This window comes from Mauremys mutica, chromosome 6, assembly GCF_020497125.1.
Source record: "Mauremys mutica isolate MM-2020 ecotype Southern chromosome 6, ASM2049712v1, whole genome shotgun sequence".
NCBI lineage: Eukaryota > Metazoa > Chordata > Testudines > Geoemydidae > Mauremys > Mauremys mutica.
Genome location: NC_059077.1, coordinates 42,532,552 through 42,549,302, shown reverse-complemented (window position 1 = coordinate 42,549,302; position 16,751 = coordinate 42,532,552). Strand labels below are relative to the sequence as shown.

General features: G+C 41.5%; 1 protein-coding gene across 1 annotated transcript in view; it reads right to left on the bottom strand.

The window, feature by feature from the left end:
* Positions 1–11,896: 11,896 nt before the first annotated feature.
* DMGDH (dimethylglycine dehydrogenase) overlaps positions 11,897–16,751 on the bottom strand; it is a 75,024-nt gene continuing 70,169 nt past the window's right edge. Inside the window, exons 15-16 of the mRNA XM_045021329.1 lie at positions 15,237–15,371; positions 11,897–13,846 (exon numbers count right to left, since the gene is read on the bottom strand). Of these exons, the coding sequence (XP_044877264.1) occupies positions 13,634–13,846; positions 15,237–15,371 (348 nt within the window). The 3' untranslated portion in view covers positions 11,897–13,633. The remainder of the gene's footprint in view (positions 13,847–15,236; positions 15,372–16,751) is intronic.

Below are 16,751 nucleotides of genomic sequence, written 5' to 3'. Positions count from 1 at the left end.
ACATTGTCTATAAATCCATTTCTCTGTAAATATATTGTTAATCTTTCAGACACCATTCTCTCCAGGGCTTTATCCATACATGATGTAACGGCAATTGGCCTGTAGGCATCAAGTCTTGTTTGCAGTTTACTTGGTTTCCACACTGCAACTACAAACATGTTTCCACTCCGCTGGTAGCTCACCCTTTCCCCCATATATTGTTGTACAGTTTTTGCAGTATTTTCAAATTCACTTCATTCAGATGTTTTAGCATTTCATTGCATATGCCATCCTTGCCTCATGCAGAGTTTTTGCTTTTAGCTACAGCTCTTTGAAGTTTTCTCATTTAATATTGCGTCCTCATTTTCCTGACTCCTCCTCGTGTGCTCATGAGGCTCTTTAATTATTTTTTTTCCTCTCACGTGGATTTGTATAATCTGATTTTCAGCACAAATAATGTTGTGGAATATTTCTGCCTAGGACTTCCACTTTTTCTTCATTAGAGCTTTTTATCTCTTAGCCTTCTACAATGAGGCCTGTTATAGAATTGCTCTGACTTGGTATTCCATTCATTGTCGTAATCTGCCTATATACCTCTGATGTTTTAGAATCGTTTTTATTGATGTGAGCACAGTGGCAAAATGATGACAGACACATGCATAGAATTAAGTGGCAAGCTGCAGCTTTTATTAAACTTTAACACAGGAGAGGGGCACTACCTGACCATCACAGATACTCTCCTGTAGCAGGCATTTCATTTGTTCAAATGCAGGGGTTGCAGGACTCCTTACCATATAATCCATAACTCGGGATAGGCTTTCCCCAGCATACCCCACCAGAACTCAGCTTTCTGTGAGTCCTAGCCAGGGCCAGCTCCAGGCACCAGCACAGGAAGCAGGTGCTTGGGGCGGCACGTCTGAATCTTCGGCGGCAATTCGGCAGCAAGTCCCTCAGTCCCTCTTGGAGGGAAGGACCGGCCGCGGAATTGCCACCAAAGAATGAAGTGGCATGGTAGAGCAGCCACTGAAGTGGTGCCGATGGCAGCTTTTTTTTCTTTTTCTTTTTTTTTCTCTTTGCAGCTTGGGGCAGCAAAAAAGCTGGAGCCGGCCCTGGTCCTAGCACCCTCCCCTCACACACACACACAGTGTGGGACAGAGGGTGCAGAAAGGTGAGGACCTTGGCCCACGAGGGCCACAAGATCTGACCATGGCTTGCAAAGGCCAAAAGGTATCACCCTATCCCAAAAGCCCAAGGGACACCACCATAATCCCAGGTCTTTTACCTCTGGGAACATTCATTGTATTCTTTTAATCATATGGGAAACTGGCTGCAAGTTGCAACAAATAAACAGCTCAACACCAATATCTCAAGTAGGTACTAAGCACATCCCTACTTAACTTACTGGGGAGGAAAGTTCTATAAGGAAAGCAAAAAACTCCCTGGTCTTCTGCCAATAGGCCCATGGGAGAGAAAAATGCTTTCTGGCCCCCCAAACAGGTGATTTGCTAGACCTGCAGCATCTCTGTGGCCGGATTCTCATTCCTAGATCAGGTGGGGCTGCTGGAATGGAGATGAAAGAGGCTCCACATGGCCCCTGTACCAGATTAAATTCTCAGAGCTGGGGAATGCTGGCCAATCAGCACCCTTCTCCCTCAGCTAGCCAATGGGTCCCAGAGACTCCTGGGAGAAGGAGTTACCTACTGTCTTTTGCGAGTGTCTCCATCTCTTGCTGCTGGGACTGTCTCCCTTTCACCTCTGGCCCCATCAAGTTCCCCCAGCTGTTGAGGCAGGTGGGTGGCATTTTTCTCACAGAACTGTCTCCAGTTTTCTTTTTTCCCCCTTTTTAATAACCTTTGTGCACTTGCCTTGTTTCTTTTATATTTCATTAAGTCCACATAATTCATTGTATTTTTCACTTTCTTATATACCTTGTTCCTTTCTTTAATTGCTTTTTACACTCCTCATTCCCTCATGGTACATTGTTTCTACCTTTTTAGGTTGACTTGATATCTTAGGTATAGGTAACTTTGCAGCCATCCCATGATTCCCTTATGGCTACCAGACTCTGTAGTGTCATCACTTATACATTGTTCATTAATATTTTCACAACTTTGTTTTTAAACAGTTTGCTTTTTTTTAATATTCCAAGTAGGGGGCCTTCCTCCATCCTCAACATTGCCTTTACTGTGATATACTATAAGTACAGGAAAGTGATCACTTCCCATTCCTTCCTCTTTGTTGACTTTCCAGCTGCACTGGGGACACAATTCCCAGGTCTAGACGGGAGAGATTTCCATTAGCTGCATTAAACTTAGTGGGTGTACCATCACTCGGTGAATTAATTATTTTCATCAATGAATTGTTCTAGACATTTGCTGCTCTTATCATTTTTAACACGTCCCCACAATATGTTATGGCAGTTTAGATCTCCACATATAATATATGGACCTGTTGCATCTTCAGCTATCTCTGTCAAATCTTTAATTCCTGGTTTTCTCAAAGATGCAGATTTATTTTGCATTGGGATCTCGATAGTATTATACTTTATATTTAGTTTCTTAACCTCAATTTCAAGATAATTTAGGTTTTCCTTAATGAATGTATATACTCATCACCTTTCCACTTCTCTGTTTTGCCTATAGATGCCATATCCCAGGATTCTGAAATTTAGTTTTCCTATTAACCCTGTTTCTTGTATGCAAATGATACCAGGTTTAGTAGCCTTATCAAGGATATTTTTCTTTAGTTCCTGTCCATGTGCTATTAGGCTCTGAGCATTTCAGCAGTAAATAGTACCATACCATTCTATTTATCCTTCAGTATTTCCTTCACTTAAAAAGCATGGAGTCATTCTACTGATAAGTTGCTAACATGTAGGTACTTTTCTGCTGCTTTAACTATAATTTTAATTTGCTATATTTTTTCCCTGTCTGTGATGTGCAATTTATTACTGTACTTTGATCTTTGGCTATACATAATACATCTTCTGTTTTCCCTGTATCACTCATTATATCGTTTGATTTATTCTGTTGTGTGTTTATCTCTTTCTCCTTACTGAGTTTCCTTTCCTCTTCCGGTCTTAGATTGTCTTCCAGTAACGTATGCGTATGAAAATTTTAACTTTCGTTGTTTCTATGTCTCTCATTTGCTTTGCGGTTGTGCAGACTCCATATGCTGCACTGCACTTTCCTTCAAGTTGTTAAGCTTTAATTCTGACTTTTCCACACAATTGTTATAGGAGTGCTCCCCTCCACATTTACTGCATCTAATTTTCCCTTTTCATACATTTGCCATATGTTCAAACCTTTGGCATCAGTAGCACCTGACCGGGGGTGAGATGTATGGATTTGTCTGAAAAATCTGATATCCTATCCGGGAAGGTTTCTCCTTTAAATGCAACTAGCATAGCGTGGATGGCTTTCTTTCCCCTCCTAGCCACTCAACACATAGTACCTTATCATCCCCTATGCCTTGTTTTACTTCCTCTTCAGTCATTTTGATAGATATACAACTTCTCTTGTCTCTGTCAGATACTTAGGCAGTTGGCAGCTCACTTTCAGTTTTCCTAGCATTTTAATCTTTAATAGTTTCCCCACTTGTTCCTTGCTTTTGCATTTGATTAATAGGCCTCCTCTTGGCAGTTTTCTAGCTCTTTTTCTGTCTCCAGCACTTTTTAAATCCACTTTGCCACTTTCAGAGGGCTTATATCCCCTATCTTCACATCCTTGACTAGTGATTTCATTATTATAACAGATTATTCTCTTTTCTCTTTCCTGTCCTTCTGCCTGCTGTTGCTTCTTCTAGCTCTGGCATGTCTACCCTTTTCTTTTTCCTAACCTGTGACCTGTCCAGGGCCAGCTCCAGGCACCAGCGCAGCAAGCAGATGCCTGGGGCGGCCAACGGGAAGGGGCAGCATGTCCAGATCTTCAGCAGCAATTCGGCGGTGAGTCCCTCAGTTCCTCTCAGAGGGAAGGACCCACCGCCAAATTGCTGCTGAAGAATGAAGCGGCGGTGGTAGAGCTGATCACGGCTTTTCTTTTCTTTTTTTTTCGCTTGGGGCAGCAAAAACGCTGGAGCCGGCCCTGGACCTGTCTTCCTGTCTGCTATCTCCTTCATAATTTTCTAGACTGGTTTCAGTATTCTTCATTATATCTTCCATCTCCCCTCAAAGTATAGCTCAGCTAGTACAGCCTTCCCATCCAGCCCTAGCCCAGCCGATCCCCTAGTCCTACCCTATTCTGAGGCAGGAGGCAGCCTTTATGCTGCTCCTCTTCCCATAGTTATACCCAGTTAGTTGAGGGAAGAGGTGGGCCTAGCCTCACTTACTCTGCCAGGCTCCTGGTCCCTGTATTTCTTCTAACCACTAGTCCTTCCTACGACCTCTTCCTCTCTATGTCTATCCCCCTTTAGGTCTTCATCTGTTTCTATTGGACATTTCAAATCCTTAAAAGGCCATACCAAATGTCACGGTGGGTTAACAACTAGGCCCTTCTGCCTTTAAGGGCAGACTACCCCCGCACAATAATCCACTCAACTATAGCATTCCAAGGCATTAACACACTATTCCTCCAGATTAACAGACAATCCCACTTGAAATTGAGTGATGGTAAAATAATTAGCTCAAAAAATTAAAAAATAAAAACCAAATATGCTAATGTCTGGGAAGAACAAATCAAAAATAAAAAGACAGATGGCTACAGATCTCTATACAGAACCATCACGCTAGCAGTCTCTCTTCAAATACAAAGTGGGTGACTATAAACTAATGTTAGAAATCGAGAGACACAGGATACAGTGCAAACTCAGAGAGTAACCAATGTGCAACCAATGTGACAGAAGAGATTGAGATGGAGAGACACTTTCTACTCCAATGTCCCAAAGTGTGAGACAAGTATTTTGTCAAATTTCCAGAAATGATAAAAGATTTTCCATTAAAAAGTGATGAGGAGAAACAGTGCATAACCCTTCAAGGAGATATGACAGAGATATATGAGGCACTTTGGTCCCTGTTACACTTTGACAACACTCGTGATGCAAATAAAGCACGGGTTCTCAAACATTTTCATAGTGCAGACTACTATATCTTAATAGAGAGATTATCTCATGACCAATTTCCCTCGCATTCATGAGTGGGTGGGTGGACTACCCCTCCTCCCATTTGCAATCAAATAATATCCCTGTGGCTTCTATATTGCTTTAATGGAAAAGAAATATTAAGAAAATACCTAATGTAACTTTAGCTTCTTTAAATGTGATATAGACATTAGAAACAAAGAGAGCCATCACTATGGCCCAGATCCTCAAAGGTTGATTTAATTAGGAGTAAGGTGCCTAAATACTTCAGAGGATCTGGGCCTATGTGTCCAAACAGCTTTCTGTGGACCACCAGAAAGTATTCCATTGACCACAGTTTCGGAACTAAGGAAATATTTTGGATAGAAATCTCAGGTCTCTGCCAGAGGTATACATTATATTAAGCATCTGCTTGGAATAGTGCTTCATAATGCATTTAGGATTTATCCCCTATTTGTTAATGCTGTTTATTCCTGATCTGGGAGCAGGCTGCTAAAGGCTGTAGCCTGTTGTTATTTCTACCACTCTTTCCTTGCCCACAGAGTTATGCACAAGTTTTCTTTTTAATCAAGATACACAAACGATTATGCTCCTTCACTCTTTAATGGAAAGTCTTTCAGCATTTCTGACAATTTAAAGAAATATATTTCTTTGCTTACTTCATATTTTCATCACTGGCATAGAAAGAGTCTCTCCATGTCAATCTCTCGTCTGCCCCATTGGGTTCACAATTGTTCTTTGCTGGGAACTGTAAAAGTTTTGTTTGTTGCTGTTCCCAAGTTTTTATATTCTAAAACTGTATGAATTCAATCTAACTGGTTGTAGGGATGTGTAGATAACACCTTGGCACTACAATAGTGGGCACATTAGCAATGCAAATGTGTGTATATATATATACACAGACAAAGTTATGGTGCTATTAAGATAAGAAAGAGAAGTATATTTGGTTTGATATGTTCTTTACCTTTTATTTTTTCAGTGGAATATTTAAAGAAGTTACTGATTTGTGTGGACTCTCTCTTTTTACTTAACAATTTGAATGTATACTTAATACAAAAGTAAAAACTAAAAATTGTGGGCCAAATCATACCACCCATTTTAAGTTACATTTCCCCACAAACTGTTTTCAAGGTTCTGTTTCACAGAGCTTTTGTCTCCATGCAAGTAAATAGCAGAATTCTCCTTTAAATGTAATCTCTGGGTAGCTGGGCCATTATTTAATGCTGTGTCCACATGCACAATGAAGGAAGCTCAGCCAGCTTCATTGCTATAACGTATTACTTGTGACTGTTAATGTGTGGGAAGTGAAGCAACCCAGCAGCAGAAATAACAGCTATGTCAACAGAGTTATTTTTTCAGGCAGGAAAATCTTCTCAGGCAACCTGAGTAAATACAATAAAGTACTGCTGACTTTATTTACCAAATTATCAATTTGATGTAAAAGCCAACATTGTGGGTTCTGTGAAAGAGCAGAAATAGCTGCAACCTCTGCTTAATTTATCATTTGTTCATGAATTTCAGTTTCCATTTAAGGATCAAACAATCATGTGTTTGACAATTAGCTGAAACTGTGCATGTGTATACTCCCAAGCCTGTACAGCCAGTGGGTAAAAGATGAGAGGAAAATCCATATTGAAAAATAAAATTAATCAGTAAAACTAAGAAGAAAATTGAGTTTGACAGATTCTAACCTGATTTTTTTCCCTCCCTGACCAGCAAGCCTCTGTAAAAAGCAAACTGCTGTTCCTGTGAATAAGGTCCCATTGGCCAAATACACAAAGTTTCCAGAATGTATATATACAAATCCCAAGGGATTTTCTTCTGGTTTGAAAATTATAGTAATGCCTGCTGACACCACATTTTAAATGTATTTATGTATGACAATAAGCAATGTGTGTACAGCCCCCGTAGCATAAAAATACAGTGATACTGAAAGACAAAAAGTGCAATGAAATGTTATCATGAAGCTGTAGGAAGAGATATCTCTGTTATGGTCAAATACTTTGTCAGTCTCCTTCCATGGCTAGCATCTTTCTGTGTAATCAAGAGATCCCTGATTTATAGTAATTTGAAGAAGTCAGCATATGGCAATAGATCTTTCTTAGTATGTTCATACTTATCTCTCTGGTTCCTAAAGTGTGGTCTGCGGACTAGTGGTGGACCATGATTGGTAGCTGGGCACTTGGTGCTGGCTGTCCTTGTTGCTTCCACCTGCTTATACAGCTGGTAGCCCTGTATAATCAACTTTAAACAAGGTAACAAGAGGAATAGGAGAGAAGTGTCCAGAAGAAAAGAGAATCAGCTAACCAGTCCAAGGCAGGGGGAGAAGAGAAGTAGATGGCTGGCAGGTGACGTTCGGGGCAGAGGAGGTCCAGACAAAAAAGAAATATTCAGAGGAGAGAGGAATGGAATAGAAGAGAGGAGGAGATGAATTTAAAAGCAAAATCAGACACTGTGATTAAACTCGTTTTAAAGACAATTAAGAATTCATAAATGCTGTTGCAGCAGGTGGCATGGTTTTACACAGTCACAAGTTTTTCTTCTCATGTCAGCAAATGTTCGGTCTTGGGAAGATATGCTGTGTTGTTAGTTTTTGTTATGCAGGTTTTGTGTGGAAGCAGTGGCTGCAGGAGAGGGTTCTGGGCAAGCAGCAGGGGTGCTTGTTTTCTGCCTTGGTCACTGGTTAGAGTCCATTCTTGAGGTAGCAATGCTCTCTGGGAACCAGACATTGGTTTTGGGCTGAGATTCTGGGAAGAAGGGATTGGCTGCATGCTGTTTGGCCACCTTTGTTTCAGGACTGATGTGAAAATAAAAAAGTTACACTTAGACTCTACCCTGACTTTATGTCGCTGATTTCTCCTCCACTGGAAAGTTGACCTGCAAGGCCTCAGACATCTGCTAGTGCTCAGCAGAGGGCAGATGCTAGTGTCAGAATACACCAACAGTGTTGGAAAAAGGGGCAACAATAATTTCTTAATATTCCTTTTCCTTGTAATGCTGTAGTTGACACAGCATTATTTGACCATGAATGGGAGTGGAGGTATCCACAAGGCTCTCTCTTTGTTAACATGTAGTCCACATTATAAAAAAGTTTGGAAACTTCTGACTTTAGCCTGCCCTCATCTTTAGTTCAGACCTTGGCAGCAAGTGGTCTGAAGTTAGCTATCTTTTACTAACAGGTTTAATGTCCTTATTATTTGCAAGATTTACCCATTGCAAAGAAATCTTGTTCATTCCAATTAATTCTGCATGTGGTTTTGTTGAAAACATACCTTAGATATAAAGAATTCATAATACCTCTGTCTCCTTTCAAAAGGTCTCCATTCTTTTCCCTTCCCTCAGATGTATCTGAGTAAACATCCTCCATTAGGAGAGTTTCTTAAGTTCTTAATGATGTATCCCACTCCTCCAAAGGTCCCTGCTCTCGTCTGAATCATCTGATAACACAGAAGTTCAAACACCAAATTTAATTGACTCAAACATACATAGCAAACAGTTTATTTTGCACAGTCAGGGACTGGATAGTGCTACTTTCAGTAACCTGCTAGTTCTATTTCCACTTGAAAGATCTAGAGAAAATATTATCAAGATCAGAGAATTTTCTACAAGACCACAGACATCAACAGGGACTGGAAATGGCAGTGCTGAGGACAACTCTGGGCCAACATATATTTTCTGTGTCCTTTTGGTCAAGCTGGTTTCAGACATAGATACCATATACACCTCTACCCCTACTCCTTCCTTAGAGGTTTTTAAGATCAGGCTTGACAAAGCCCTGGCCGGGATAATTTAGTTGGGAATTGGTCCTGCTTTGAGCAGAGGGTTGGACTAGATGACCTCCTGAGGTCCCTTCCAACCCTGATATTCTATGATTCTATGATAACACGACCCGATAAAACACGAATTTGGATATAATGCGGTAAAACAGCGCTCCGGGGGGCAGGGCTGCACGCTCCAGTGGATCAAAGTAAGTTTGATATAACGCAGTTTCACCTATAACATGGTAAGATTTTTTGGCTCCCGAGGACAGCGTTATATCGGGGTAGAGGTGTAATAAATACTATACTGAGATCCATGGTAATGAATCATTATAGAGATGGACAGAATTATGGAATCCATATTCTTTCTAATTCTGTATAAAGTATTTCTAAGGCAATCTCATCCTGGTATATAAGAGTTGAGTATAGTAATTTAGGTATACAAGTAATGTCTAAAAGGCTCTCTGGATATTAACACTGGTATATATATATATATAATATATATAAAAGGTAAATGACACATACTATATTATTACAAAGTCTCTCTCAAGAATGGCCTTAATCTTTTTATATGCAGGATATTTAATTGGGTATTTCTAAAGAACCTCTGGCCCTCCAGTTCTTGTCTATTTTTACATTATTACAAATTTTCTATCCTACTTAAGTTTAAATGGTGGCAATTGCTAGAAATAGGGGTGCTTGATTAATCTTCTTGGAACAAAAATGTGTTTCAGATACAGTTTTGTTCCCACTCACGTCCTCTTGCTGCATCCTGTCACCACAAGATGATACAACACTACATATCTAGACAAATGATGACAGCCACCAAAATGAGTGAGTTTCTCTCTTGTTTTGTTCCATGTTAAACACTACTATCAACAGCCTTTCACATAACTGATTATGAGTCATTGACTTACATGTAGGAGTTACAGTGTGGCCGCAACATGGTAGTTCCACTCTTTCCTCTGGAAGATGCCAAGGAGTGATGTTGTAGCTACTTATCCTTGCAGCGAGCTCCCCACAGTATCCCATTTGTCACAGTTAAGGCCAATGAGGAACATTGAGATGTTTTGGCCTATCACCAGTATGCTGAGATAATACTCTACTTTATATCTTTTCCCACAGTTGTTCTGTTCCCCCATCCTTTGCCTCAGACTTAAAAATGAAAGAGAGTTAACTGGCTGAGACAATCCAGTCAAAATGTAAGACCTGTTGGCTGGAAATGGAAAGCACCCAAGAAGGGGAAGGAATTAGGGGGCGCCTTCACCCTTTTCAGTGACTGGCGCTTCATCCTCTGTGCCCGGCTCAACTGCATCCCTCTCAACGGAGCCGTCTGCCACAGGAACCGAGAAAAGTGTTGCAAAAAGTGTGGCTACTCCAACGAGACCCTGCCCCACGTCCTGTGCAGCTGCAAACCCCACTCCAGAGCCTGGCAGCAGCGCCATAATGCCATCCAGAACTGCCTGGTGAAAGCCATCGCACCCACCTGAGAGAGATCTCCATGAACTGCGCCATCCCCGGCACCAACACCCAGCTGCGACCTGACGTCGTCGTCACCAACGAGGCCCAGAAAAAGATCATCCTTGTCGACGTCACGGTCTCCTTTGAGAACAGGACCCCGGCCTTTCGTGAAGCCCGAGCTTGTAAGCTGAAAAAGTATGCCCCCTGGCCAACACCCTGAGAATGAAGGGCTACTAGGTGCAGATGGATGTCTTGATCGTTGGAGCCCTGGGCGCCTGGGACCCCTGCAATGAGCATATGCTGCGGACCTGCAGGATTGGTCAACGCTATGCACGGCTCATGCAGCGCCTCATGGTCTCAGACACCATCCAATGGTCCAGGGACATTTACATCGAATACGTCACCGGCCACGGACAGTACCAGGAGGCATGAGCTGGAGTGACATCGTTCTTTGACTATGAGAAAGGGACCAAGAGACTTTGTCCGCTGAACCATATGAACTGGAACTATAAACTCACTGAATGTTAAATCTCACCAAATGAGGGTCAACCCATCCTCATCATCGTATCCACTCATTATACTTCACTCCCAAACATAACCATTATATGAACATCATACCCTCATATCTCAATGTCTGTACTTTGACCTGTCAACCATTTACCCCCAATCGGGGATATTGCAGATTATGTATATTCTTTACGCCAACCGATCTTAAACCAAACTTCACACCCCTTGATAATATGTATGTTATTCCCTGATGACCAGAAACTTCTATGCGTAAACGCTGTACCGTTCACTTTTTTCTAAACATCATCTTAATACAATTTTTATTTCTACTTTCTGCAGTGTTGGGCTAGTTCCCTCTTTAGAGTGTAAATCTTCAGAGTCTTCAGAGCTTGCTGGATCTTTCTGTGCTCTAGGATCCTGAAGGGCAAATTTTGGGTCTTGGCTCCCAATTCAGCAAAGCACTTAATGCATATTTAAGTTCTTTGCTGAATAGGGATGGACTTAAGTACATGCTTAAAATTAAGCTCATGTTTAAGTGTTTTACTGAGTTGGGGCTTTTTAGCCATTTATCCAAGTACATGGCAGTGCAGATGTGTAGTTGAATACCCAGAGCACAGAAGGCAGAACATGAATGTTGCATCATGGGATGGATTACTGCAGTGCAGCAGGACTACAGACCTGCCTCATCTCATCAGCAGTGAACAGTCTCTGAACTCCTTTGAGCACATGGATTGCAACTGGTTAGCTCTTGCCCAGGCCTTACAAGGTAGTGAAAGAAGCTAGTGGCATTCTCCTGCTCCTGCATTCTAACAGGCTGGCGCACACATTGTTCAGAGCACCTTTTCCCAAGCCAGCCAGGAAACTGCAGTCCTGCATCTAGCTTCAACATGTAAATGAGGAAGTCACTGCTGAAGCAGAGGTGACTTCCACAATTGTCTGACAAATGTTTCTGTGTACTGTAGCCTATTAGGAAGATAAAAGTGTGAGCCTCAAAGTAATTACAATACTCTACATTCCAGCATATCAATGAATGGTGAATTTGCATATTCTTGAGAAATACCCTGTGTTTCTAAGGGTTTTTTTCCTTGCTCTAAATAAAATTGCAGTGCTTTGTTTTATATTCTAGTTTTCTTTAATGACCAGAGGGGGGAAAAAGTGGCAAAGTAAATACACAAAGTGTTCAGTTACAAATAATGTCACCTTTAGGGGAAAAAAATCCTTGATTGGTTCAGCAAAATGGCCCTGAATCACTTATGAAAATATAACAGAATAATTTCCAAATGGATTTCTCACTCAAGATAGCTCTATGTGCAAGCCTGTCAGCTCTTATACTTTAGTTTGACCTGCTTTGTAAAAGGATATTCTGAACTGCAAAATGTAATGTCAACTTGCATTAAATCTTTGACAAACGTAGGTGCTCATTATTCAAACAGTGTTTCCACTGGCATATTCTATTTATCCTCTGCTTCTTTGCTGAAGGTTTAGAAGTTTCCAATTCCTTTGGAAGACTATGCACTTTTGGGCCCTTTTTCTGTTTCAATGATCTTTGAAAAGGACTATCAACAGCCTAATGTTGAGTGCTTTTTGAACAAATATTCTAGCTTTTAAAAGTTTTTTTAGGATGGCATAATTATGATCATGTTATGTCTGAGTAGATGCTGAATATTTTATGGAATTAACAAGTTTATTATAATAATTTAATACATTTCCATTATTTATATTCTCCTACAGTATCCAAAATCTTGCTTATTGGGATGATCAAAAACAACACTGAATGAAATACCGCAGTTTAAATAGATATGTTCACTTATTACTTGTATATGACAACACGTTATCATCGCTGCTTAATTTTTAACAGAGAAAGGAAGAACTAAACAAAAAATGGTGCATGAGTTAGTGCATTTTGATTGTGTCCAGAAATTGAGCAGTAATACTGTGTATGTTGAATAATGTTGCATATAGTCTACTAGCTGATCCATGGCAAAATACTCAATCAATAGGAAGAGCAGCCTTTCTAAAATGTCTTGATTAGGAAAGACTGAATTTCTATCATCCATCAAAAGTTCTGCCAGAATAACACAAATGGAGAAAAATCATCTACTCAGTTTGCAGTTAAAAAAAATTTCTAAAGCCAATGTTCAAGAGCAACTTCAGTTTTGTACAGAACGTGTCCATGTGGAACTAAATAACTATTCCTTTGGGGACAAGGCTGTGACTTTGCCCAGGCTACAGGGAAGGGGCAATGTGTGGCTGCACTGCCCCAGGAGCATACCAGGGAAAGAAAAGTGACCCTGAAAGAGGGGAAATAATTTGCTATTGGCTCATACTAACAGCAGACTACTTCCCCCTCTGCACCAGCTCAGCTCTGCTGCGAAGAGTGTGGAGAAGCTGAGTAATGACCGTTGATTCTTTACCCACTTCCTGTCCACAAACATTGGGGGGGATGGGAGAGGATGTGACCACAGGAGCCTGCTCTCCTCACCCTGTGCTCAGAGCAGTTATATGGGCAGACCACTCAATGAATCAAGGGGCCATCTTAAATCCCCTTAATTCCCTACATGGATGTATAGGGCAAATGAGAATCTCACCCTTGATGATTGGGAACCAGAGTAGTTTGACTCCTTTGAATTTCATGAAAAAAGAACGATGAGTACTTGTGGCACCCTAGAGACTAAAATTTATTTTGGCATAAGCTTTTGAGGGCTAAAACCCAAAAGCTTATGCCCAAATAAATTTGTTAGTCTCTAAGGTGCCACAAGTACTCCTCGTTCTTTTTGCTGATACAGACTAACATGGCTACCACTCTGAAACTTGTATTTCATGGTTATAAGTCAAACCAATTGATATTGGAGAATTTACTGTAACTGCCCACCCTTTTTCTGAAGGCGTGTTCTTGTTTGTTCGGTCAGAACCAGTGGTTCCTCTACAATGGTTGCTGAATAATTTTTTCCTAGCAGTTCAACTTCCAGCTTCTGTCCAACTTTGCTGAGTTCTGTGGGGACATATGCAAAAGCCAGACTCTTCTGGGTACTGTAGCTGTAATTTCCAGATGTGGTGTTGCCAACAACCTGAAAAAACCCACAAAACATTTATCTTTATTTCCAGCACTCAGTGGGTTTTGTACAATACTGAATTCTACTTTTAAAAATACATCTTGCACTATTTTGAATACTTTAAATATTTTTGTATCCCTATGTAGCGAGGCGACGACTCACCCTGCGGTGCCTCCTGCTGGTCGTCCAGGGAATTAGCTCACCAGCCTCTGGAGCACCCTCTGTAGGCCAGTGTCTTGCCTTGCCACTGGCCCCGGTGTCCCTCCCAGACCCCGGTGCCCCTTCTCTGGGGGTTCTGCCCTCTGCAGTACCCCACAGTCTCGCTGGGTCTCCCCTCCCCAGGTAACCCTCAACCCCCTATCCCCACCTCACCTCAGTCTTTGGCTACTGCCAGTCACCATCTAGCCCCCTCTCACTGGGGCAGACTGCAGTATAATTGCCACTCATCATTGGTAAGGAGGGTTTGGACCTGCTGCCTCTGCCTACCCTTGGGCTGCCTCTCTGCAACCCCAGTACCCTTCCTGGCCTTTAACAAGTCCTGCAGTCTGGGGGTTTTCCAGGCCAGAGCTCCCCAGCCCTGCTCAACTTTAGGTACCCTGCTCAGCTCCTAGCAGCCAGGCCCATCCCTCTCAGCATCTAGAGAGAGACTCTGAGCACCAGCCTAGCAGCCCCTTTATAGGGCCAGCTGTGGCCTGACTGGGGCGTGGCCCAGCTGCAGCTGCTTCCCCAATCAGCCCAGGCTTACTGGTTCCCTGCCACAGCCCTCTCGCAGGGCTATTTTAAGCCCTTCAGGGGAGGAGTGTGGTTACTGCCCCACTACACCCTAACATCAACATTCAAATATACACTGTCTCATTTGTGTCATACAGTTCATAACAGTCTCCATTTTTGGTGCTATCAGGTAAGTTGGGAATTTCTTACTCTCAAAGAGCCACTGAAAAAATCACCAGTAGGATGCTAAATTCCTATTATATTTGATTAAGATCTCACCTGAAACAAATGCTATTTACATTTTATATTCATGCCGAGTATTTTTATTAACTGTTAATGGCTGTTTCAACATCTACTCTGTACTTAGATGGCCTGGTGGCCTAAACTTTGGTTTGTGGTTTTGTTCTTTTCTTCTATGCAAATAATTTTGAAATATACTGTAAGTAGAATCCTGTACTTGCAAGAGGATAGAATGGGTGAACTAATACTGTAGGTCTTTCCCATTTCTAATTTAGAGATTCTATATTTCAAACTCTTGTGTACAATTAGAACCTGCCATGCTACATGGAAATTGAAAAATTGTATTATTGTCCCAAACTGTCCTGTTCCAGTAAAAGTAACCTGAAACAAAAAGTGGGATTCCAGTCCTAGAGAATGAATTTTAGTTTCTTGTAAAGTGATGCACAGTACTTACTCTGCCATTATGCCACACACTTTCATTTCCCTCTGGATCAACATTAGCTGTTTCCAAGGTGAGATACACCAGTCGCCATTTAAGCCCCTTTTCTTTAATCTGCTTCAGTGCTTGCTTTCCTATGAAGTCTGCTGGCTAAAAAAGTAGAAGATAATGATGATGAATGATTATACAAGCTCTGCGACAAGGTTATAGATGCAAGTATTTAAATTTGTCTTCACTTGTTTTCTCGTCAATTAAACATTATATAAAAATACAGATTAAATCAAACCTTTTGGCAAATATTTCTTGTCCACAAACATGACACAATCAGTATTTTTTCCTCTTTTTTGTCTAGATTTGAGACCTATAAGACCCAATATTCCAATGATAGGAGAATTACATGTGCAATAAAATCCAGTATACTGCAGAAGTGGCTGTTTAAACTGGCCCCATTAGTAGTCTGAGCCAGAATGCCAGTACTTCTCTCAGGATGCAATGAAATAATGTAGGCCATTGGCACATCATTACATAGACCTCTATGGCCCTGCCTCTCACTGGGATCCTGCATCCTGCTTGGACACAAAAACCATCTGCAAGAGTGACAATAGCCCACCACATTCCTCTTTGGTCCCTCTGCTCCAAGAGGTGGAGGTGGCATTTTCCTCCCTACCCACTAGGGTGTTCTGTGTCAAGGTGTGTTCTCCTCCCCACAGGATCTAGTACTTCATGGGATAGGGTAGCACCTCCACTACCACATCCTACCCAGTATCTGAAGCCCTCTTCCTCAGCCTCGCTAAAGAGGAACAGCAGCTCCCCTGATTCTCACGGGTAGATCAGGGATAATATCCTGTGGGAATGGAGGAGCCCTTCTGGCAGCCTCCTGGTGGAGGCAGTCTTCTGTTTGAGTGACAGACCAGCAGTGCCACTCTGGCAATATATGTGTGAATGAAGCTAGGAAGAGAACGGAAAGGTCAATGTGAGAAAGAGAAGATGCAGGTAAATCAGTGCACAGGCACAAAACTGAGCCTTGAACATGACTGGGAGGACTTTCCCATGTTACTGGGTAAACTGGAGCACTTAGAGATGCACTAACAAAAGAGATTCAGATTGAATCCCAGATTGGAACATCTCTGTAGAGAGGAGAGTCCTGCCCAGGGAAATAAGGAAACAACAGGACAAATCAGAGTAAATGACTGTTTCTGTAGTATAGCCATAATTTCTGTGTAGCTCCTCAAAAAAGTGTCTGTATATTCCACCTATCCCTCCTTCCCATTCAGAGAGCAACATATTTCATTTACATATTCACAATGTTTTTATAATGAAATGGGTAGGATATTATGGTGTGGTTTGTGTTTTATATAAGTTATTGTAGATAAAAAATGTCATGCTATATGGAATCACAGTCCCTATTACATGGGACACATTTATTAAAGAAAACGGCTACAGCTCCATAGCCAACACAAATCAACTAGTTTCAGTGCCAACTTTGTCTCCCTTGTTACATGGGACCACACTCTGACCAGAACCCTATAC